The sequence below is a fragment of the Pipistrellus hanaki genome (assembly GCF_964339955.1).
Source record: "Pipistrellus hanaki genome assembly, chromosome: 6".
In the NCBI taxonomy this organism is placed as follows: Eukaryota; Metazoa; Chordata; class Mammalia; order Chiroptera; family Vespertilionidae; genus Pipistrellus; species Pipistrellus hanaki.
Window position 1 is genome coordinate 53,434,244 of NC_140508.1, and position 25,672 is coordinate 53,459,915.

Sequence of the window (25,672 nt, forward strand, 5' to 3'; positions counted from 1 at the left end):
GCTAGCAGCGTCACCTAAGATCATCAGAAAACACAGATATTTACATTATGATTCATAACAGTAGCAAAATTAGAGTTATGAAGTAGCAATGAAAATAATTTTAGGATTGAGGGTTACCACAACATGAGGAACTGTGTTAAAGGGTCACGGCATTAGAAAGGTTGAGAACCACTGACCTAGAAAGTCAGTGATTTGAGAAGATAGCCTCATTTTGCATTCATGAAGCCCCCTTCAAACTTAGCATGTAGTATGTTTGGATTTGGGGAGTAACTTCACCTTTTCACATCATGATTATTGTAGACCAACTGACCAAGTGGTCTGACAATAGTCATTGTCCTAATAAGGAAGTTTGGAGTTGATCAGCTCCACATTTGTGTAAAGTAGGTAGGCTAGGGCTTTGAGTTTCCTGTCTCCTCTTTAAGTTTCTCACATTGATATGGAAAATAGTTTTATTTCCTGTTGAGTACCTAAGCCTTTCAGTAATACCTTTTGTTTATATAAAAATATAACAACTCCATTTTTTTAAAATGTTAATTAAATGTTTAAGGAAAAAATATTTTAAGTAATAATTATGTAGTAAACAAGGGAGAAACCATAAATGTTGAATGTCTGGCAAAATTTGTTGGTAATTAAAAATGTAGGATAAATATTCTTTCAAAATAGATTTTAAAATGTTTGTTGTGTAAATATAGATTTCTGTTTTAAAAAATTAAGGTGATATATTGTAACATTAAGAATTGTCGTGCTGATATTTACTTAGGGAGCTTTTAAAGCACAGATTATTGAGCCAATAGTTTAGAATGGCTCAAAGAAATGATTCTTATTTCACAGATCACTGAGGCGGTAAACGGTAATAGCTCAGACACATCTACAGTGTGGGCCGGCCTGCAGGTGCCACTGCACTTGACACTTAGTATTTCATATCCAAAAAGAAATAAGTAAACTTCAGAAGCAAGAAAAGGATATGTAGCATTACTTTAAAAAAAAAAATACTTTTTATTTAAACTGCAAAATGGAAAAAATTTATTACTATAAGATTTAGTGTATGAGTTTCTATTGTTTGGCATTTGAAGTACAAAAGAAGGTCTGCAGATTATTTTGTTGTTTCTTAATATTCTACTAAAAATGGAAAATACAGGGCTGATTTGCTTCAAAGGTATTTGAAAGGGGTGTGCTTATTATTAGGAATTTTATTTAGGTCGTAATGTAGCCCTATGTCACTCTTGGAGTCACAGTTCAAATTATGCACAACAGGAGCCAATGGTCTGGCTGAGAATCGCTCACCTGCTAAAATATAGCAGCCTTAGCAACGGTGTTATTTTCCCCAGTCGTCTTTCATTATAAACTGTCCTTCTGTCTGTGTGCAGTCATCTTGTGTGAGTTAACTGAGATTGGAGGCTTTTCTATTTTTCAAATTATATTGCATTTATAGGAAAAATATAAGACAAAGTAATATTTACCTTTCTACAAGAATTGCACTTGGCTTTTTGACATTTTGCATCTTATTATTTTGCTATTCTAAAATATTTCAATGTAACAAATAACTGTGAGTTTTAAGAGAATGGTAAAAGTATGTGATATTCACATGTTAATGTGTGTGATATTAATACCATATAATAGCAGCTAGTGGTATGTATACCTTTGTTCTAGATAGGAGTTTGGGGAAGTTTTTATCACATGAGACTTGGTTTTGGTTTGGTATGCATGCTGATTTTTTAGGGATTGGTAGCAGGACGAGGTTCAATGCCAAGATGGATTAGAGTAGTGCTGTCATAGAGATAAGATGGTTTCTCATTCATCCACACGTGCATTAAAAAACGCGTTGATCTTTACTTGATTAAGCAGGAGAATACCGTATTTACCCTTTATTGTTGGTATAAACCATTATTTTCCTGAGCACCATTAGCTGTTTAAAACTTGGTACATAAATTAAAGAGGAGCTAAGTGGATTTGTGATCGCTGCCATTAGCGGCATTTTAGATTATACAGGCAATTATTGTGTTCATTATCCTGAACAGCCCCTTCACAGAACCATTGTGGTCTCTTAGACATTATGCACAAATTTTCCCTTAGAGATTAAAATTTCCAGTAGTGTATTTAATTTTGTTATCACAGTTGTTTCAAATAAAACAAATATTATGACAAGTAGAAGAAAATTTGCTTTACTAATATAGGAAGTTACAATAAATATTGAAAATTACTTCCCAGTGTACTTACTTTACCTTTTCTTATACAGTCATAATTACTTCAAGAGATATTAATGTATTTCATGGGTGAAGATTTTTTGCAGTCATAGCAAAGGTATCTGGTGTGTTCAATGTCCCAGGAAATTTTTTACAATCATATGAAAACCCACATCATCACCTTTTTTACAGAATCTATAACTTTATAAGTTAATTATTTTGAATAGTTTCTAAGAGTCCAGGTTGCATTTTATTTTGAATAGTTTTTAAGAGTCCAGGTTGCATTTTAGAGTTAAACTTTTAAAGGTGTTTAGAGGAGTATAAAAAATTAGCTATTAATTGAAAGTGGATTTTTTTAAAAATGAATTGAAAGGTATCTTTCTTCTCACCATTGTTAGAATTGGCAAGAAAATCCAAGCTCACGCAATATGCTATAGCTTGGTTGCAGTTATTTGCCAGGAAGAATCAATAGTTCAGAACAGCCTGCCAGTGGGAAGCAGGGTTTTGCTCTGCGGAACTTACTGCTTCCCTTCAAGGTGGCTGGTGGAAGAGGACACACTAACTCCCCGTCAATGAGAAAGGTGCTCACGCTGGAGTTTCTGCATGTCGGTTTGCAGTGGCCTGCTTTCAGACTCTCATCCTGTGTGTGTGCTTTCAGAGGAAACTTTGGCCCATTCCTGACTGTTTTGTCCCTGCTTTTCCAGTCTTCTTGAAAGTGTGAGGTAGTGCGTATACATTTTGCAAGACAGAGATTCTTTATTTTATTACAAAAAGACCAACTCTAGAAGGCCAGATTAAATCATTCCTTTCACTTTTTAATGGGATTTGGATGAATAGAGTAAAATATGCACTTTGCATTCATTGATAGCATCTTTAGGTTGAGGTAATTGAGTCTTTTTTCCCTGACTGAATGAATAATGACTTCATCTGACCCTCAGCGAGCCTGAGACTTAGGCCGCCTTTGTCACAGCTAAAGGAGCTGGGCTTTGAAACATGCTCTACTTCCCTGGCTTAATTTTTCTTCATTTTAATCCAAAACCCTATTTTTCTCAATAATTCAAGCATAAACTATGTAGTAGTTGAAGCAGCGGAAATTGCAAGATATTTGTCCTCGTTGTGCTGCTTTTTAAATGGAGCTGATAAATCAGGCAGGTCCTCAGCTGCCTGGTTCTCAAGGGAAGCACAGCCATGGCAGCCCTGCAGGAAGCCCCAGCCCAGAGCCTGCAGGTCCCTCCAGACACTGGTCCCAGGAAGAAGGCAGGCCTGGTGGCTCTGTAGCTGCGCCTGGAGGTGCTGAACAGGTGACCCAAGGAGCAGTGTGCTTTTCTGCAGGACACTAGGCACTTGGAAACTGATGGAAGAATGGCCTCGTCTCCTGTCACACGCAGCTGCATAGATACTCCATATAGAACTGGCAGCTACGTTTTCTTCCGCCTCCTGAATTAGGAGTCTGTATATTAAGTGACCAGATGAGACCACATTTCACAGGCCTTGGGCTTTTTTCCTGCTTCTGAAGCGGGAGGGGCCTGCAACAGGATGGGGCTTGCAGGGGCGGAGCCTGCATACTCCAAACGCACCTTGCAGAGGTTCCCTGCAGACCCTACAGTGGAAGCAGAACCTATCCTGTGGACAAATTTCATTCATATCCGGGTCCCTGTTGTCATTTTCATTGTTTCTACCCCTTTTTTAAAGGCCATGGAGTGCTAACCAACAGCAGTGCTGGCTCTGAGCTATAAGAAGTGAATCTATAAGCTTGGTTAGAGAAGAAAGCTCTCTATTTTGTATTTCTCTTTTATAGTATTTATTACAGGTGTTCGTCTTATTTTTCCTACTAGATTGGCTGTTTCTTGTGGGTAAAATCTTACAGTTTACTCATTTTTCATGACCTTAGAGTTTAGCAAAAAAATATAGTAGGCAATTCCATTTATTTTTGTAATGAATTTTCTTCACAGCTACATTTAATGGATTTTCTGACAAAGTTTTGTGTTTTCTCTCTAACTACAGGTTTAATGTTCTCATGAGAGTTTGTGGCAAATATTAATTCAAAACAGATATAAACTAAATATATAAAATGAAGGAAAGGCTAGCTTTTTATTGGCCAAAGTTGTGGATTTCAAAAAGTGCTATAATATAAAACAAGTTAACAATTAGCCCATTGAGAATTATAGTATTTAATTTTTTAAATAAAAGTTTTGGCAATCATGTTTTCTTTTTTAATTCAAGAGAAACAGCCTGGTACGAATTCAGATTCTGTCCAAGTCATACACAGTATGAGAGAGCACAGGGCCGGGCCAGAAGCACCATGCTGGGCTTCTCCAGGTAGTACATAGGTTGCACCAGTTTAGAGACAAGGAAAATGGGGCTTCAAAAATGTAAGCACATTTCCCAAGATCACACAATTAGTAAGCAGAGATTCAAATCCAAGTTTTTAATAATAATGACAATGAGAGTATAATAACATGTATGTAGGCTTACCCTCTAACCAGGAGCTGTTCATGATCTCGTGTAAACCCAAGTCCTGATAGTAAGACACTGTGATAACCCCATTTTACAGCTTACCCTAGGTTAGCCAGCCATGTGGCAGAGCCAGCATTGGAATCAGCCTCCACTAGGCATCCTGAGGAATCCCTTCTCCCTCTGCCTGGTTCTCAAGCCTTTCTCAAATGCTAGTACTATAGGCCAATGCAAAGGAAAATTTATAGATATCAGAAGTGTCATGTATTAAGATGTGTAATGTTAGGGGCATTATGTTTATGTCTTAATTCCATGTTTTTCTTTCAGGTTGGTTTGTTGGACCTTGAGCTCAATCAGCTGACCAAAGCGCTGTTTTTGGCATTGGTTGCTCTCTCGGTTGTTATGGTAACCTTACAAGGCTTTGTAGGCCCATGGTACCGCAATCTTTTTCGGTTCCTCCTCCTCTTTTCCTACATCATTCCCATCAGGTAGGTTGAAGAATTAAGGTAAAACAAATGTCTAGTTTCATTGAATATGAGTTTATTAACATCTGTCTCTCATTATGAAAGAAATTGCTCGCATAAAGCTTAGGAACTCTGGTGAATCCTGAAAAATTCTGTAGGAAGTCATATGGGGTGGGGGCAAAGTCATTTTTGTTAGAATAGTCTAGAAATCTGATATTTTATCTTATATAAATGTATTGATAATATAATCTTCAACATTTGGGTGATATAAACATACAACATAAATCTGAATCCAACAAAATAGTATTTGCTTATTGCTGGTAGACTTTTTATTTCCAGTGCTCTTCAGTCCAGGGCAATCATTGACATTTTAAAGTGATCTATATTTCAGAGACCATTTAATATACCCGTCAAGTTAGATAAAATACTGAGAAGGCAGTCTTCTAATATGAACAATTTTTCAAGATGATAACCCATCTAACTCGAGATTGGGATATAAATAGTTAATATTAGATGTCTTTAATTTAAAGACTGATTTATAACAAATGTAGATAAGTCCATTTAAAAATATTTCCACAAAGAATATTTTTAATAGATATCCTAAATATATATGATTGAAAATTTCATATGAATGAGCAATTAAACCCTAATAAGTCATGCATAAAGTATGAGTCCAGAATAGCTATCTTCTGTATCAAAGAGTGAACTAAAACGTGTACCAGTATTAGGCTCAATATACAATGATTTGGAGAAAAAGGCATATCTTTATTTACAGACTGGTATCTCTAAAAGTTTATCTATAGAAATGTCTCTTTCATTGACTTATATCATAGCAGTGCAGCTATAGTTTGTCCCTGGGGTTCTGTACACAGAGCTGTTATCCCCCCCACACACACACACACACACACACACACTCACACACACACTCACAATCTCCTCCAACTGCCAGCATCTCTTGCATCACTAGGTCATACTGCTTTTCTTGAGAATTCCCAGGTGTTTTTTATTCTTTCATTAATCTTGTTTCTCTTCATTGCTGCTGTTTGTATCTGTTTTGCAATGTTATGTGATGTCTGTCACTTCTGTTGTCTGAAGCCGGAAGCCCAGGGAGAACTCTGTCCTGCTCTTGTCTGGGCCTCTCCCTTCACTGGTAGAAGCCATTGGAAGAAATGTTTTATTTCTATGGGATATCTCCAATTTTTTTCCTCAGTAAAATAATAGAGAGACTTGGCACTTTCTCCTTTATCAAATTAACAGGGAAAAAATGATTCGAGTTTTGAAAATACATAAGCATTTTAAAACTGAAACTAATTTTTATTTTTTACATTTTGAGTATATATATTTATAGTAAAAAATTAGACAATACCTAATACTAGGAGAAGGAAATAAGTACTGTCTCACTAACTGTTGATAAATTATGTAAAGGCTTACAGATGCGTATATACACAGTCTTATTAAGGGTGCAGGTTACACACATAGACGCACCAGCACTCATACACACACCCTTCCTTTAGTCTCTGCATCCTCTTTGGAAGTCTGCTTAGAAATGGGGACCGTATCAGGCTTCTGTAAGTCTGTCTTGTTCTAGTGTTTCAGTGCATAGTTTAATATTTAACATGTTCGAGCTTGGAGAGACTTACTAGACACCTCCGTTTGGCTCCAAAACATCTTTCAGGTACTTTAACCTGAAACTTCTGTCCTTCCGTCTGAAGGCGCAGCTAGACAGACTTGGCAGAAGGGATTAAACCCGGGAAGTGTGGACAGTGTAGCACACTCCTTTAGGGAGTGAAGGTTTACATTTGATTCAACCAAGGTTATTTTCCTTTGCAAAATTTCCATAAACTATGACTGGTGATACCTTTTAGTGTTTGCTAAATATGCTTTCAGTTTAATAAAGGATCAATTTTTAATTTTTTTGTTTGTTTGTTTTGCCAAGTGCACGGTTCCGGAAAGTGGTTTTTGTTTTTGTTTTTCTCTACTGACCTAACACTCCTAAAAGGTTTTTCCAATTTAAGAAGTGAGGCTGTTTTATAGACATTCTTATGTTTGAGTCACCTGATATAATTTACTTTGTCTTTGAGTAGAAACATTACAAGATTTGACTCTTACTTTCAGAATTAAAATGCATGTACATTCCCTGGATTGTGTATCACTCACAAACAGCAGACTAGCCATCCCATTTCTTTACAGGACATTTAGTTCCATTGGGTCAGGAACGTGCAGTTCCTCAGCTCGTTGATTATCACCCCTTTGCCTGCATGCGCTCGCGTGCATTAACATCATAGTTGAGAGCACTGTCTCATGGGGCAGAGTGCTTCCTTCTCACATGCGACCCCAGGGCAACGGGCGCAGTGGGGACTGTCCATGCGGCATCTCTGTCTGATGGTATCAGTGCCTCAGGAGGCAGGGTTCTCCTCCCTTTAACACAGACAGGTGCGCCAGCAAGATGGCCACATGCTCATTTTGCCAATCAGCCCACTGCCTAACGGACTATCTACCACGTGCTCTGCTCATCCACACTCTGAGCGGATTATAAAAATATCAGATGACACATGTACAAAACATGCTTCAGAATTTAACCTCACTAAAGTTTTTTGCTGTTGTTTTCTGAACAGGTTTTATTACACAGACTGGGCTCAGTCCTTCTTGGCTTCTGCCTTCCTCCTGGCTACACGAATATTGCTCAGCTCCTCTCTCTTCCTCTTGGCACCAGTGTATCCCCACCCTTTTCTTGATGAATTTCAGGGCCCTCTTGTCCTTAGAGGCCTTGAGCAGCTCTATGGCTCGCTGCTCATAGGGGGCAAAGCCACACACCTCTCAGGTCATGTCCCTCACGAACTTGGTGTGCTTGGTGAGGCTCCCGCGCGGTGGTTGTGCCTCGGCTTGCACACGTTCTTGGTCACCTTGTGGCCCTTGTTGAGGCCCATGGCCATGGGGTAGCGCAGAGCCATGGCTGTGCTCCTCAATGGCTGCCCTCCCTGAAGTTTTATTGCACGAAAATTCTTAGGAGCTTATTATCAGCTTACAGTACATTGGCATTTTAAAATGTGTATTAACCTACTCGACATCTTTAGTTAGTCCTCATTTTCCAGGTTGAATGCTTGCAGAAAAGACCTAAGGATAATACTTAGGCATTGATGGTCTGGGAAATATGTGGCCTGTACAGATTGCTAAAGACACTGATATTAGAAGTTTCATTGTTTGAAAAGTGTGCCCGGGAGAGGAGGCTGAGGATGTGCTTGACAGCCTTTGCCGAAGAGATTAGGCATGTGGCTCGTCTCAGCAGAGGCCAAAACTGGATAGTATTATCCAGGAGAAATTTATAGAGGAGCCTCTCTTGTCTGACAGTTGGACCCTGGGCACACACAGGAGAATCAGAAAGGTTCTGAGATTGTCCTAAGGGCAGAAACACTGCCAATGTAGACTGAAAGGAACGGGGACAAGACAAGATGAGAGGAGCCTGTCGGATTCCCCAAATCTGCAGGCTCAACATGAACTGCTAGAGCTACCTGGCTGCAAATGTGTGCTGACTGCAGGAAAAGGAGGAGCAACTGAAGCCAGTGCCTCACAGGTCATGCACAGGGCTGTGGCACTATGTAGTTACTATATGCTCTGCATGTTTTTCTTCAGTTGTGTTTCTCTGATACTATTTCTTGATCTGTGACTTGAAGTTTTATTCTCCCAGTGGTGAAATTACAAAAAGAAGTAATCCACTTCACAGTCACATATATGAATGTTTCTGTGGGTAGTAGTCACTCTATATTGTTTAAGGAATCCTCTAGTCCAGGTGTGAGCCTCCTCCTGCATTAACTCTTAAAAGATAATCCGTCTCGACTCTGATCCCAGCAAGGTGTTTTTTAATGGTGTGAAGTAGATTTTTCACATTATTTTTTCCATGCCAATTGTCTTAGCACCTCTTACAGAAAAGACTTGTCCTCCTCTGTCATGTACCAGGTATTCATTTATGCACAGGTCTGTGTGGGTCCCTACCCTCTTCCTTTGGCCTGCTTGTAGATTCCTAATCAGATAACTGACTGCCTTATTTACACACTGTGATAGTAAGTTACTAATTGATGGGACAGCCCTTCCTCCTTGTGTTCTTTAAGATTTTCTTTGCTCTCCCTGGTCATTTGCATTAAATATTAAATCTGCCAAATCATGAATTGGCATATTAATATAAAAAGTTTTGTTAAAACTATTCTTAGGTATTTGACATTTTTAAAATGCTATTATAAATACTTGTTTTAAACTATTTTGTATGTATTGGTTGCTGGTGATAGACGAATAAAATTGATTTTTATAAAATGATTAAAACTATCGATTAATTATTAATCTGAGTCTATTGGGTTTTCTGTATAGATAATCACGTCATCAGTAAATAATGACAGCTTTGTTTCTTTTGATCCCTTGCACCATTTATTTCTTTTCCTTGTCAATATAGCAGAGATTTCCAGTATAACATTAAATAGAAATAATTATAATGGAAATTCTTCCTTTGTTTCCAACGAGAAAGGCAGAACTTTTTACATTTTATCATTAAACATGCTATACGTTTTCATAGAAACCCTTTCATATGTTAAGGAAGTATTTTCTTATTTTGCTTAAATTTGTTTTAAATCGTGAGTATAATTTTAAGACTATTTTCATCTTTAAATTTTTATTTTTTATTAATATGATAGGCTTATTGACTTTCTAATGACATACCTACTTACATTTGGGGGAAGAAAATGCAACTTGATCATGGTACAATACTCTGTCTTGTATTATTAGATTTTGTCTATTTATGCTTTTTGTGAAATTCTTGCATTGTTTGCATGAGTGAGGTTGACTTATAACTTTCCTTCTCATGACATTCCTTTATGTTTAGTGTCAAGATTTTGCCAGTCTTATAAAATACACTGATGAGTCTTCTCTTACTTTCTCTTCTCTAACATATTTTATTTAAAATTATAAGTATTTTATTGTTTGCACATTTACACATTGGGAGGTCATGTGAGCCTGAGCTTTTTGATGTGGAAAAATAATGTAAATATATTTTTTAAATAGTAGACTTTAAAGAGTTATAAAACTTGATTTCAAGTTTTTTATTTCTTTTCTAGTCAGTTTTACTAAATGATGGCTTTCAAGAAACATGTCAACTGTACATGTCAACTGTACCTAACCTATTTGTGAATAGATTAAAATAGGTAGTATTTTAATCTATTCACAAAAGCTCAGAGAGAGGATATTTTTCTTTCCTGATACTTAGTTATCTTTCTTTTTTTCTTTCAGTCTTCCAATAGGTTTGTCAGCTTTAATAGTTTTAGAAAAACCTTCTCTATGCTGATTTTTATTTTATTAGTATTACCATACTTTATTTCTTTCCTCCTACCTTCTTTGGTTTTTATTATCCTTACCTCTTATGATAGATGCTTAATTCATTAGTTTTCAGCACTTTTTCTTTTTTGAATATGTGCAGTAGAAACTATGAATTTCTTTCTATAGGAGTACTGCTTTGGCTGCATCCCACAAGTTTTCATATTTTGACAGAATGTTTTTTAAATTTCATGGTGATTTCTTCATTTACTAGGTGTACCAGTAAATAATGCAGATTTTTTTCAATAGATGGAGTTACACATATGTTGATACATACATGATTTGATATATATGCCATTTTGTTGTATTGACAGCAAGCTTTAAAACTTCATGTCAAATTTGCTGAAGGTGTTAACATCATAGATATTTTTACGCTCAAAAATGTCAAATTTCGTGCCAAAAAAGGAGCATTTGTGGGAAATTTTAATTTATTTATTTTGAGGAAAAAGTTATCATATACTTCAGAAAGCTTATTGTGAACATGCTCCATCTCAAGATACTTGTGAATGCTGGTTTAAATGCTTTAAAAATGATGATGTCAGTATGAAAGACAAAGAATGTCCAGGTCAACCTAAAAAAGTTTGAAGACCAACAATTATAAGCATTATTGGATGAAGATGTGTGTCAAACTAAAAAACAACTTGCAGAAAGATTACACATTGCTCAGCAAACAATTTCCGATCATTTACAAAAGGAAAGATTTTAAAGGAAGGAAAATGGGTGCCACATCAACTGAATGAAAGACAAATGGAAAACTGAAAAGTCATCAGTAAAATGTTGCTTCAACGGCACGAAAGAAAGTCTTTTTTTGCATCAAATTGTGACTGGCGATGAAAAGTGGATTTGTTTTGAGAATCCCAAAATCATGGGTTGATCCAGGTCAACCATCAACATCAACTGCAAGGCCATATCGCTTGGGAAAGAAGACAATGCACTACGTTTGGTGGGATCAGGAAGGTGTGGTGTATTAAGAGCTTTTAAAATCAGGTGAAACCATTAATACTGATCACTACTGACAACAAATAATCAATTTGAACCATGCTTTGATCGTGAAACAACCAGAATGTTCCAGAAGACATGGCAAAGTAATTTTGCTTCATGATGACCTACCATCATATACTTCAAAACCAGTTAAAGATAAAATACTTGCCTGGGAAGTATTAACCCACCCGCTGTATTCACCAGACCTTGCTCTTTCAGATTACTACTTGTTCCAATCGATGGCACATGCATTTTTTGAGCAGCATTCAAAACATACAAAGTGAAAAATTAGGTCTCTATGTGGTTTGCTCAATTGGAAGGGTGCCCACAAATTACCTGAAAGATGGGGAAAATGTATAGCTAGCAACAGACATTACTTTGAAGAAAGCACTTTTGATGTTTCTCTTGAAATTATCATGTTTTCTAGTACAAGTGTATTTGAATTTTCTAACTGTTTTTATTTTAGCTTAATTGGTTGTCACAGAACATACCTTCACTGTAAGGCTAAAGACTGGTTCATTTCCCTATCAGGGCACATGCCTAGATTGTGGGTTCAATCTCTACAAGGGGCGTGCAGGAGGCAGCCAATCAATGTTTCTCTCTCATTGATGTTTCTCTCTCCTCTCCTTCTAAAACAAAAAATTCATAAAGGGCCTCCATCAGACATGGAGAAACTTCTGATACCTGTTTTGTTTTTTGCTTTTTTTTTTCTCACCCAAATATATTTTTTCCATTGATTTTTTAGAGAGTGGAAGGGAGAGGGAGAGACAGAGAGTAACACCAATGTGAAAGAAACACAACAATTGGTTGCCAGGGCCGGGAGCCTGCAACCAAAGTATGTGCACTTGACCAGAATTGACAGTCCACAGTCTAATACAGGGGTCCTCAAACTTTTTAAAGTGGGGGCCAGATCACGGTCCCTCAGAGAGCTGGAGGGCCAGACTATATGAACTACTAATTCCTACTGTAACACCTCGGCTGCGCTCACTGCCCAAAAAACCTGGCGGGCCGGATCAGACTCCTCTGCGGGCCGCATGTGGCCCGCGGGCCGTAGTTTGAAGACCCCTGGTCTAATACTTTGTCCACTGAACTAAACTGGCTAGGGCCTGATGACCTGTATTGAAGACAAAACACAAGCACATATCCCACTCACCATCATGACGACCAAGGCCAAAGCAAAAATGATATTGAAAGAAAAGGCTGGACCTGACTACTGTGTTGAATTTCCTGCTAGTTGTGAGTGGTTTTAACTATTTAAGAATTGTTATTTATTCTGTAATATGAAAATGAGTTGTGAGCCTGTAAATGCTCATGTGAAGTCAGCTGAAGAATTTTTAGAAACTCTAGTTAAGGTGACTATGGAGGAAAATTACTTGCCAGAGAAAATATTCACTATGGCTGAAACTTCACTACTCTGGAAATAAATGCCTGAAAGGACTTTGATCCCTAAAGAGACCAAGTCAATGCTGGTTTCAAGGCTTTTAAGGATGAGATAGCCATCTTGCTTGGTGGCAGTGTTGCAGGTTACAACTATGATGGAGCATAGTGAGAACCACAGGGCTCCAAAGCACATCAATAAGCACACAGTGTCTGCAGGAGCAATGAGAAGTCATGGGAGATCAAGCTCCTCTATAATGCCTTCCTGAGTTGCTGTGCCAGTGAAACAGAAGTACTGTTTGAAAAAGAACATAGCTTTCAAGATTTTGTTTATCCTATATAATAAAAGGCTAATATGCAAATAGACCGAACGGAGGAACAACCGAACAACCAGTTGCTATGACGTGCGCTGACCACCAGGGGGCATGTGTGGAACATGGTGGGCTTTGGCTACTGCAGAATGGTGGAGCGGGTGAGCAAAGCTGCAGATCAAGGAGGGATGCCGGTCACTGTCATTGGGGCAAGCCTCTGCTGTTACTGAAAATTCTTTGCTCCTGCATGCCATGGTCCTGCCCAGTGCTCACAGTTGCTGCTGGCTGTGCTGGAGCTGTTGCTCACACCCACCGCCTACACTGGTCCCAATTGCTCTGCACTATCAGCAGATGCGAGTAGAGCCAGCACCATCAGTGCGTAGGAGCGGCAGTGGCAGTGGCAGGAGGGGCCAGGCGGGGCACAGAGGATGGGCCAAGACCTGCCCCTGTGCCCACCACAGCCTCATGGCCCATAGTTCCTTCAAACAAGGTGCACAAGTTCGTGCATTGGGCCCCTAGTTGTTAATAATGCTCATGGCATTCTCTTTTTATTGGTGATGTTCTTCCCAATATCAGAGTGCTATTTCTCCAAACACTACCACTTTGATCAAATGGATCAGGTGGTTGTAACAGCTTTTAAGGCCTACTCCCTGAAGATGACTTTTGCCCAGGGTTTTTTTGTTTGTTTGTTTTGTTTTTTTAATATATTTTATTGATTTTTTACAGAGAGGAAGGGAGGGAGATAGAGAGCCAGAAACGTCGATGAGAGAGAAACATCAACCAGCCGCCTCCTGCACATCCCTTACCCGGGGATGTGCCCGCAGCCAACATACATGCCCTTGACCTGAATCGAACCCGGGACCTTTCAGTCCGCAGACCGATGCTCTACCACTGAGCCAAACCGGTTTCGGCTTGCCCAGGTTTTTGCAGCAACTGAGGAAGACACTGAGAAGTCATTGATGCAATTCTAGAAGGACCTCAACATCTGTTACTCCCATCAGAAACCTTGCTTAGGATTGGGATAATGCTACCAAGGAGTATAGGTTCTTATAATAAAACAAGACCCATTTCAAATATTCCCAGAGGGACACCCCCTGGCACCCTGCCTGCCCAAGGCACTTAAAACAGCCCATTTTTTTCTTTCCCATCTGATGTCACAGACCATGCTGGAGGACAGCATGAGTAACTACTTCACTGTCACCTGCAGGCATGTCCTGGGGTGTAGAAAGGTTTGCTGACTTAAAAAGACAATAAATTCACCTATTGCAAAGTCTAAAATTCAATGTTACTTATTTCATGTAAAGTTAAAATAATGTGTATAAATAAATTTATATGAAAATCATGAGCATGTTAGTATTCACAGGTCTGGGTCACACTAACTATGTGATGTTTTTATTTGGCAGTTTGCGTGTGAACTTGGACATGGGCAAAGCAGCATATGGGTGGATGATGATGAGGGATGAGAACATTCCTGGCACAGTTGTCCGGACCAGCACCATCCCAGAGGAGCTGGGCCGCCTTGTGTATCTGCTAACGGATAAGACAGGTACCACTTTGTGTGTGTGTGTGTGTGTGTGTGTGTGTGTGTGCGCACACGTGCGCGCACCTCAGGTTGACCTGGTGTGTATATGTCGACATGGGTTTATGGTGTCTGTATATATTGAGTCATATTTAGAGTTTCTCAGACTCTGCTCTTGAAACTGACACACAACTAATATTCATCTTTTTATATACACAGTATCATCGGAATTAGCAAAATATTAAATTCTCAGAGATTGAAATGACATTTCTATATTTTTAATTTTTTACAACCTTACAGATTTTTTGGTCTTATTTTTAACTGCTTTTATTACACCTCTCTAGTGGCTTTGTAAGAGCAAAAATTGCTTGTTTATTATAGAATTACATATAAGCTAGTAGAAGAAAATAACAGTAAGATGGGTAAATTTGGTGTTTTAACAATGACCTTCTCCTAAAGAGCCTTACCACAAACAATTTATCTCAACTTGAGGTTTCATGCCCAAAATTCTATTTGTCTTTATTTTGTTTTGTTTCTTTTATTCATCAAAGAATTTGTCAATCCATAACATACTAGAGACAACACAAATTGAATGCAGCAGTATAATAAAAACCAGATCAAAGATTCAGTCCCTCCTTGATTTATTGGTTTATGATTTCCAAATAATTATTAGTGAAATAGAAATAAAATAATATTTGTATAAATGGTAAAGAAAATATGTCTCAAATAAAATTCAGCATTTTAAATAAAATATTAGAAAAGTTCTCACAATAATCAGGAAGAAGAAAGAGAAATCTGCTAACAACACTGCTGTTTAATAATTATTATTCTAGCCATTGCAACAAGACAAGAAGTAGAAATAAAGTAAACAACAAAAAGAAAAAACAAATGTTTGCAGATGTAACAATCAACCAAGCAAATCACTTGGTGGAAACAAGCAATCAGTAGAGTGAGTGGCGGGTTCCAGATAAAAGCAGCACAGTAGCCCTTTACGGGTAGAATAGACTGGAGAATAGCACCCTTCCCGCTAGCCAAAGTCCATGCAGAGCATGCACATTGGGACCCGATAGCCTAAGTCCTCATCGAGCACACATGCTGGGATGTGAGGGTGGCAGAGGGCACATGTGTAGAATGTCCAGCCATCACAGAGAAATGGAAAAGAAGACAAACACATCCCAAATGTGAAATCCTCATTGCAGAGATGGAAGCCTCACAACCAAGTCATACATTTGATCACTGCAGGGCGTCAGATCTCGTGTTGGTTGTTTGGGTTTCCTTTGGCCTGTCTTTGATGGATGTTGAGTACTGGCCATGCAGGCGATGCTCAGGAATCAAGAGTAACTCAGAAATAACAGCATGATGGGCTCGGGTTCAAGCGGATCGGTGGAGGAAGAACCTTCAGAGTTTCCCTTACTAGATGTGTTGAGCTGATGGGAAGAAGTTTAAAGAACGAGCCTATAACAACATAGAAAGCAAGCAAAATGGCATCAGAGGATCCAGAAATGAAGTTGTTGCTGGAAATTGAGAGAGTAGCCAGAGAAAAGCACATCTGAACTTGGAATTACTCTGACGCATAAGAAGGGGAATACTGAATGTAAAGCCAACAGGTGCACAGGTCAAGGCATTTACAGAAAAAAACCACCCTGCTTACCAACCAATCAGCCTGGACTTCATTGACAAATATAACCGGAAACCAAGAATCACCTACAGAAATCAAAGTGCCAACATGAACAAGTGAGCTGTTCCCAAAGAAAAATTCAATGGCTTTTACAAAGAAATCTAAAAGAACCATCAGTGAAATGTTTAGAATTATAAGAAAGCTTAGTTACACATATAAACCTAGTGCCAAAGTTAAACTACATCATTTCTGTGTATCCACAACAATTGGGACACTTACTGTAAACATGCCGATTAGAATGGCAAGTAAACATATAAAGCAGTGTGTGTGTGTGTGTGTGTGTGTGTGTGTGTGTAGAGAGAGAGAGAGAGAGAGAGAGAGAGAGCGCGCGCCAGGTTCGTAACATCCAGAACAACTGAAGGCTCGACTGAACACCAGTTTGCATGCACAGCAAGTGAGCGGGCTGAACTGTTGACCTGTTGAATAGAGAGAGGGGCAGGGCTGATCAGCAGCAACTGCTGGTGCGCGCGCGCTTGCTCTCTCTCTCTCTCTCTCTCTCTCTCTCTCTCTCTCTCTCTCTCTCCCCAAGAGGTCAGCAGTTCAGCCCACTCACCAGCAGCCTGGGGTGGCTGCTAATCAGTCCTGCCTCTGATCAGGCCCAGAAATGCTAACTGGCATAGAAACTAATCAATCATCACCAAATCTGGGTGAATTGCAAGGAGACAGTGGCTGCCTAAGAGGCTGAGCTTTTGATGCTGACTGGCATAGAAATCGACCAATCAGAACCTACTCTGGGTGAACTGCAAAGGCTGAACCTAAAGTGGGGGCTGGGGAGGGGTTTTAAGGGCAACAGCTATTTGGTGTAAGAAGTTGATTCAGTTTTTTAATGACCGGTTTGGCAGTATAGTGCATATGACTAACTATCAGTCCAGATATAAAGATTATATGTTTGGTCTGCCAAGATCATCTTCTCCTGCTGAAAAAGGCTCTCCCTTCCCCATTTAAGCAATCCTATCCTATATTATCTATCTATACTAATAAAAGGGTAATATGCTAATTAGACTGGGTGGACCAGCCATCTTCCAGACATCCAACTTCCTTCTGGACAAAGCTATGGTGGTGGGGACCGAGGCAGAGGCAGTTAAGAGTAATTAGGCTGGAAAGGGAGGGCAGTTGGGGGCAAGATCAGGCCGACAGGGAGGGCAGTTAGGGGCAATCAGGCAGGCAGAGGCAGTTAGGGATGAACAGGCAGGCGGGCAAAGAGGTTAGGAGCGATCAGACCAGCAGGGGGGGCAAGGTAGAGGCCATCAGGCTGGCAGGGGGGCAAAATAGGGGTGGTCTGTCAGGCAGGCTGAGGGGTTAGGGGCCATCATGCAGGCAGGCAGATGAGTGATTAGGAGCCAATCCCAGTTTGCAAGATGGATGTCTGACTGCCTGTTTAGGCCCAATCCCTGTGGGCCTAAACTGGCAGTCGGACATCCTCCAAGGGGTCCCAGATTGAAGAGGCCTCTAGTCCTCTAAAATAAAAGCCTAATATACAAATCAACTGAAGGCCAAATGACTTGCGGAATGACCAGTCGTTATGACATGTACTGACCACCAGGGGGCAGACATTTGATGCAGGAAATGCCCATAGCCCACAGGCCCCAGGCCAGCTAAGACAGATGCCAGCTGGGGCTCCTTGATCATCCCGCCAGTCTCCCCGCAGAGGGAGGTGACCAGTGGGGGGGCAGAGCTGCTGAGTGGGCAGCACCAAGCCGGCCAAGGTATTTGCCGGCAGGGACCCCCCAATCACCTTGCCGGTCACCCAACAGATCGGCTCTGATTGCTGGCCAGGCCCAGGGACCCTACCTGTGAACAAATTTTGTGCACTGGACCTTTAGTTAAAAATAAATTGAAATTAAAACATGTAGGACTGGGTCTCCTCCTTCCTGAGGGCATGTGGCCTCAGGTCAGGGTCCTAGGCATGTGGGAGAGGGAGTGTTGGCTGTGGCCATTCATCAGGGCCACACTGTCCAAATCATAGGTGTGCAAATAGAGCACTAATTTTCTAATTATTCTGCCACTGCAAGTAGGTGAATAGGATTCAGCTTCATCTGCACTTGGACACTGTAAAAACATGGTGTCCACACAGGGGATGGGGGCCATGGACAGACTTGGTCCGTTAATTACATGTGTGCTAGGACAGATCCCCTAACCCTCAGAAGAAGCCTTTATTGTGGCCAAGGCTCTGTGGTGGGACTGGCACAGCAGGAGGGCACTGAATAGTCAGGCACACATAGATTTCTGTGCATTGGCAAGTCACAGCCAGATCCCAGAAAGTGTTCTGTGCCCCTGAAACAGGCGCATTTCTCGTGTTTACTCATATGCATGTGCTTTCCAGGAACTTAATGGGCTCTGTTTCTATTCCTCACTTTATGTGAAATATTCAGGTCTTAGGGTCACTGTAATGGCCTCCATCACCCTGCAGCAGCAGGCCTGACGGGGTAGTTGTCAGGTGGAACTCTTGGTGTCAGGGAGAGTGGGAAGCAGTTTGCAGACATCTTCCAAGGAGCCTGAGCTTTGACTGGAATGAAGAGCCTCTGAGGAGTCCCACGTTGCTACATAGCTATGATGTGGGGCTTCCCAGGAATGCAAATTGGGTTTATGCTTCATCAAGAAGCTTTTTGACAAGAGATCTCCCTAAGTGCCACTGTCCTTGGCCGGAGCAGAGTGAAAGAGGCAGGGAGATGCAGCACCCCAATAATAGAATTACAGTTTTCTTGTGGACAAGAAAGCAGAGTGGTATAATTAGGTTTGATTGGAATGCATGTTTCCGGTAAGATCTGAAATTAATGATGTTGCTATAGTGACACATCTGTGGCCACCAGTGCGTGAGACATAAAGTAATTCATTCGGCAGGAGTTGGCATCTGTGAGCTGCCAGGATGTGGAACATATTGACACTGACCAGAGATACAGGCGCTACGCGATGAACAGTGCTGCAGCTGGAGCTGCACCATGTCAATCTGCTGGACCTTCCTCTCTGGTGCCTTTGGTGGTGCCACTGGTTTAGAACAAAGCTGCAGAGGAGTCATAGGTTTTAAAACATAGTCATAGGTTTTCAGATTCGGGACATACTAACTTCATAATAACCACACTGATTAAAGCCACACACTAATTTGTTTGTTAGGGAGTTTTTATCTTCCTGTAGAACAAAGTCATTCCTGAAAACATTCACTAAAACAACAGGTTTCTTAGGACTCACAAATTAACTTAAATCCATTACCCAAAATGCCATGTTGCTTGGACTTGAATGACACACATGTTTCCCAGTACAGAGTCATCTGTGCTGAGCCATGCTGCTTTCACAGTGTGCAGAGTGCCTGCAAGCCGCACTCTCATGAGGGGTGAGCAGTGTTCTGTCTGGAGATGGTGACGGGGTTTTCAATTGGGGCATTCGTAAGCAGTCCTGCTGGCACAGTCACTACAGTGTGGGTTTGGGTGTGAGTTCATATGTTGGGGTGTTTGGACACTCCACAGATGAACAAATCCTACAGTGCTGGGAACGTCATCTTGAGAAAGCCCATGGACAGCAAGCACTGTAGGTGACTCCACATTAAATGGAGTCCGATAGTTTTAAAGAATTAATGCATACTCTTCAGTTTGATGAGTTAGAAGTTTTGTTTATCCTTTCCTTGTAAGGTCTAAACTTTGTGTTTTAGTATAGTCATCAACCCCATTGCAGAACTAGAACCTTCACAGGAAGTGATGTGCAGGCTGGAAGCTGCCAGTCCTATGAGCTATGGGCGGGTTGTCTCTTGTTTCCTATGGTAACCACCTCTCCCTCCTCTGCTGCAGTGGGTTCTAGTTTTAGTCTGAGGCCAAATCACCACCAGGGAATATTTGCTCAGAAAGCTTTGCATCTGCTTCTCTGACAGTGTTCCTCTGCTAGTTGTGTCACATCTGTCACCACCCCGAGAATGACGCCTGCAGGACTTATTCCTTAGAAGTTAATTTCCTCTTTGCCTGTTTTGCTCATTGTAGTCCAAAAGAACTGCTTTTATTAAAGAGCTATAGCCGTTTTTTACAGGAATCACAAACAAACCTTTTGTTAAAAGACACTTCCTGTCCATGGAGCCAGTATCCTGACCAGAGGTCACTGGATGCTCTGACCTGGGGGCTCTCAGCCTGTACCTGGCTGAATTAGTTCCACCCCTTTGCCAAGTTTCAGATTCGGGACATACTAACTTCTGCTATATTAAGACAATAAAAATTGTAGGGACTGGCAGGAAGATAAGATCTGGAAAATAAGTTTCATACTGATTTTTTTTAGTAACTGATTTTATCTCCCCACACTGACTGCTATACCTGAAGGCACAGAAGTACAACCCAGCACGGACCATACTGCTCAGAGTCCTGCAGTCAGCTATGGGAGCAAAACTTCCTTGAAATTTTAAAAAGCATTTTCAGGATTCACCTTAAAATGTGAGAAATCATATATGCTACTCATTTAAGGCATGTCTGCATAAATATTTCAGTATCTTTAACCCAACAAGATGAGAACTTATTCAAATGCCAAAATAATACACACAAATATTTCATTGTTCATTTGATGAGAAATGCTGATTATATCAGTTTTAAATGGCTTAAAACATGACTTAGTAGCAAATTAGAATTTTAGAAAGTGCAGCAGTTGTTGCACAATGTTTGAATCAAATGACAGATCTTCAGGATATATCTATAGCTCTCTCAGTATTTGGCATAACCACTGGACAACCCTTACCACAATCTAAGTTTAGAATGTTTTCATCACTCTTCAAAGCCTCCTGTATACACCAGCCTCCATCCATTCTTCCCCATCCCCACCCTGCCCTATGCAACTCCTAATCTTACTGCCTCAATAAATTTGCCAGTTGGATTTTTCAAATGCCTGGCTTCTTTCACTCAGCATAACTGACACATTGTAGCATGTGTCAGTGCTTCATTCCTTTTTATTGCTGAGTACTATTCCATTGCATGGACGTGCCACATTTTACTTGCCCTTTATTAGTTGATAGACATTAGCATTGTTCTGGTTTCTGCTTATTGAATAATGCTGCTATGAATATTTAAGGTTCTCACTATGGCAGTCAGGCAAGACAATGTGTGACAATACCTTTATATAGAAAATCCTAATCATCTAAAAATTGTATTAGAACCAATAAATAAGAATTGAGATCAATATACAAAAATGAAATGTATTTCTATACACTAGTAATAAACTGTCCAAAAATTGAATTGAATAAACAATTCCATTTACAATAGCGTCAAAAATAAAGTCAATGTACCGATGCATAGGATCTCAAAGTATTAAGATGCAACAGTATTCCCCAAATTGATCTACAGCTTTGAAAAGAGCGCAGAGAAGCCCAGGGAAGACAGCACCAGAGCCATCCAAGCAGGACTGATGTGTACCTCACAGGGGGGTCAGAACTCCAAAACCAGATGGGCCCAAGTTATGTGCATATATTAGTGTGTTTTTATATTAACTGATTCGTAAAAAGTGTTGAGGGTCTCCTTCCAGAGCCCTAAGATATATAGCACTGTGAATTTATTGCCACTTAATAAAAACTCACCAGCTGCCTGAAGTGTGGTGGCATATCTGCCCACCTCTCTCATGACATTGCTTCACTGCATCTGCTTGTGTATCTTTTTGGTAGGAAGCTGAAATCACAAGCTCTCAGAAAGTTGGCCAGCTTATGCACCCCTTAGCCTGCCTTCCTCACTGCCTCACGCCACATTAGTGCCCGGCCTAACCGACTGGCAGTCCTAAGAAGTGACCACTGACTGCATGAACACTGTCCTCACCTGCCAAGAAACCAGTGAGCACACCAGCAGCTCACAGCTACAGAATAAATGCCTGCCTTCCCGCTCCTTTCCTTTCTCTTCCTTCAGGGCTTAGATGCACCTGCTTCTGTTCAATTAAAAATATTTAATTTTTTAAAATAGGGTGGTTGTTTTTAACTGATATACACATTAATTTGAGGCTAGTTGTCTTGCTCGGGTAGGGCTCTGTCATGTGATTTCATAGCTGTGACTCAATGTTGCAGTTTTGTGCTTGTCATTTTCAGAACAGGCATAAATGGCGTTTGTGTCAAGTAACGGGCAGAGGGGAGATTTTCTTCGCAGAACTAGGCCCCTTCACATAATTTAAGTTACTAAAAGTTATTCTTGACGTGCTGGGAAGAACACTTCTTGTCCTCACTAGTAAGATGAAAAGAGCGGCAAAAGACATTTCAGGAGACTGTCGTGGAACAGAGATTGTGGCAGCAGAGGTGTGGCAGAGGGAGGGAACACCATGATCTCGATGAACCACCTGTATGCTCTCATTTTTTGTTGCTCCTTGTATCATAGGAACCCTCACTCAGAATGAAATGGTATTTAAGCGGCTGCATCTGGGCACTGTGTCCTATGGGACAGACACGATGGATGAGATCCAGAGCCATGTCAGGAGCTCCTACACACAGGTATGACTTCCGGTGAGCCGTCAGTTGCTGGTCTGCACACTAGCGAACTCCTTCCGTTAATCTTAAAGCATTGCATTAGTTCCATCATCATTTCTAACTTATAAATCAAGCAAAAGATTTAGACTAATTTGAAATAGGCATTTCTATACTGTAGAAACAAGGCATAGTAGCCTTAAATCACTTACTCATGTTAAATTTTCTTAGTGAACTATTTATAAAATTATTCTGTAAAGATGGTATTTCAAAAATACTAAATAGAATGCTTCATCAGATGTTTCATAACAATTCCTCTGGGTTTTTTTTATAATTAATAAGACTTTTCATATATTTTGTTTTTTCACCTTTTCAGTAAACAGAAGTAGAAAGTACAGTGTTAGAAGCCTGGGTACCTGTTATTCATGTCAGTAGGTGCAACAAACTACAGGCCTGTTCAGTCTGCTTCACCCAATGCTTTTCAAGTGAAACTCACATATCTCATGATTTCACCTATAATATTTAGTCTGTCTCTAATAGATAAGGGCTCTTTTTTTTATGACATACCCTAAATCTCGATTTTTTACTGGGCCCCAGAGGAGTTGTGTAAGATGGCAAGCACAGGGACTGTTTGCTTTCACTGGCGGTTAGGGTGTTTGCCTGTCCCATAGGCAGTGGACTACCTCCAGCGAGTATGGCCTGGAGTCCTGACATTTGAGGCTTTTGACGTTGGACACAGTCGGGCAAGTGTGTGAGTGCAGGTCATGTTGAGATCTGTGGAGGGGTTGGAGACAGACCATTTCCCAGTGTTCGTTTTTTAGGCTCTGAGGTCTCCATACCTCTATTCCCAAGTTGTGTGTTTCCTTCCTTTGGTTTTCCTTCTACCTGTCCTATAACCTGAAATCACTGATTCAGAGCGCTCAAACCTAGCAGCCAAGGGAATCGAAGATTCTCCCATGCGAGGCTGCTGTCTGTGTCACCAGTCATCACTTCCTTGGGCTTTTCCTCTGCCTCTTGGTAGATTTGTTGTGGAATCTATTGTAGTTACCCACATAACAGTGAGCCAAGGCTTGTCAGGGTCACCAGGGCAGCCAAAACTCAGTGCACCAAGGCCCTGCCCCTCGTAGACTGGACCGAATGTACTTGCACCTTTCCCGCTCAGACAAAGCTCAGGTGTGGTTGGCACTGTTGTCAGATCCATAAAAACTTCTCTGTCTTCTGCAGTATTCTCCAGTCAGCATATACTTTACTTTTGAGATGCTGTCAAATGAAAACAATCTTATATGTGTACACATTTATCATGTATATATACTTTATCATGTGCACACATGTTTGTCATATGTGTATATATCATACATGCATATTTATCGTGAGTACATATTATATGATGTGTACATATTTATCACATGTGTACATATTTGTTATATGTAATGTTTATACACTCATAGAAGCACACATATGCACAGATACTCAAAGCCAAGCACTTTATTAATTCAGCTATCACTCATTTCAGTCGGCATACTTTGTAATCCAGAATATAGGTGTCCCCAAACAATGATACTTTGAATGATTATAAAGTCAGTTTTTATTAACATATGGTTCATTTTCAAAATTTAAAATAATCAACAGAAATGAATAATTTTTTTGTCAATGCCTGTTTTTAAACTGATGACCATTCTGGTCCAGACACTGCTGGTAACACAAAGCAGTGGAATCACAAACATCAAGAATAATTTTGTTCGGTATTTGTATATCCTCAACTCATCACTGTTGCCAGTTTTGAACTGTAACCCCATTATAAAGTCTAGTGAGATAAATTTTCTTTGTTCAAAGCTTAGTCTGACTTCACCCATTATTTCAAATTAGTTAAGCCTAAAAGGAGTGAACATTGAATTATATTAGCTGTTAAAGTGTATAAAAAATGTATATACACTTTGAATAATTGTAAAGGCAATGTTTATATTTCAACTGTGTTTCAAACTTCCAATAGCATTTTAGAATGAATTGCCTTTGTTCAAAACTTAGTCTGGCTGAAGAGAAAAACATCAGTTGAAGTATCAGCTGTTAAAGTGTATATACGTGTTTTGAGGACACCCTGTATTTATTAGTAGAAGAAAAATCTAAAAAAGTCTTTTCCACTCTCCTACCGTGTTTCCCCAAAAATAAGACATCCTCCGAAAATAAGACCCAACGCATGGAAAGATAAGACATCCCCTGAAAATAAGACCTAGCACAACTTTGGAGAAAAAATTAATATAAGACACTGTCTTATTTTCGGGGAAACAGGGTAGAAACCTATGTTGGGATTGAAATGGTACCAGGTGACATCTGTTCTTTTCAAAATTAACTTTATTATCCATGAACTAGAGGCCCAATGTACGAAATTCGTGCAAGGGGCTCGGCCCTCGCAGCTGTGACTTCATCCAGGTGTCTGAAAGCTCATTTGGCTGTCCGGTCTAATTAGCATATTATGCTTTCATTATTATAGATATGATTATGATAGCTCCAAATAAGTGATTTTACTAGATAAAAATAAAAGAGGGTAAGATGAGTCATTATATAAAAATAGCAAATATTTAATATTTTCCCCATTTAAGAGGACTTCCAATTTTTTATTTTATTTTATTTTATTTTTACTAAGAGCTATCTGTTGGTGACCTGGTTAGACAGTCCTTTTTATGTGAAATTTACTTTACTCCTTACGTTCTTTATTATTAAGATGACAGTAGCCTACTAGGTCCACTGTAATGTACACAAATCTTTTATAACCTGGTTATATTTCCCCGCTGGAAGCACTGGTGATAGAGGGCATATCTTTAATGGGATTTGTGCAAAATTAAATTATACAGCCATCAGTGAGCATAGCCTAATGCAGAAGGTGGGCGTAAGCGAGTTTCTGCTATAACGGCAGCATGTGAGCAAAACGCAGATGTTGGGTCTGAAGCTCGCT

General features: G+C 40.0%; 1 protein-coding gene and 1 pseudogene across 3 annotated transcripts in view; one reads left to right on the forward strand and one right to left on the reverse strand.

The window, feature by feature from the left end:
* ATP9B (ATPase phospholipid transporting 9B (putative)) overlaps positions 1-25,672 on the forward strand; it is a 133,506-nt gene that overhangs the window by 78,791 nt on the left and 29,043 nt on the right. For both annotated transcript variants that reach the window (XR_014795342.1, XM_084887978.1), the window contains exons 12-14: positions 4,965-5,125; positions 14,529-14,671; positions 22,637-22,749. Coding sequence is in view for 1 of the 2 variants with exons in the window: in XM_084887978.1 (XP_084744104.1) it covers positions 4,965-5,125; positions 14,529-14,671; positions 22,637-22,749 (417 nt within the window). In the remaining variant the exon portion in view is untranslated. The remainder of the gene's footprint in view (positions 1-4,964; positions 5,126-14,528; positions 14,672-22,636; positions 22,750-25,672) is intronic.
* LOC311624326 (large ribosomal subunit protein eL36-like) lies at positions 7,057-9,256 on the reverse strand (annotated as a pseudogene). Its single transcript has one exon. The product of its transcript is annotated as a large ribosomal subunit protein eL36-like (transcript).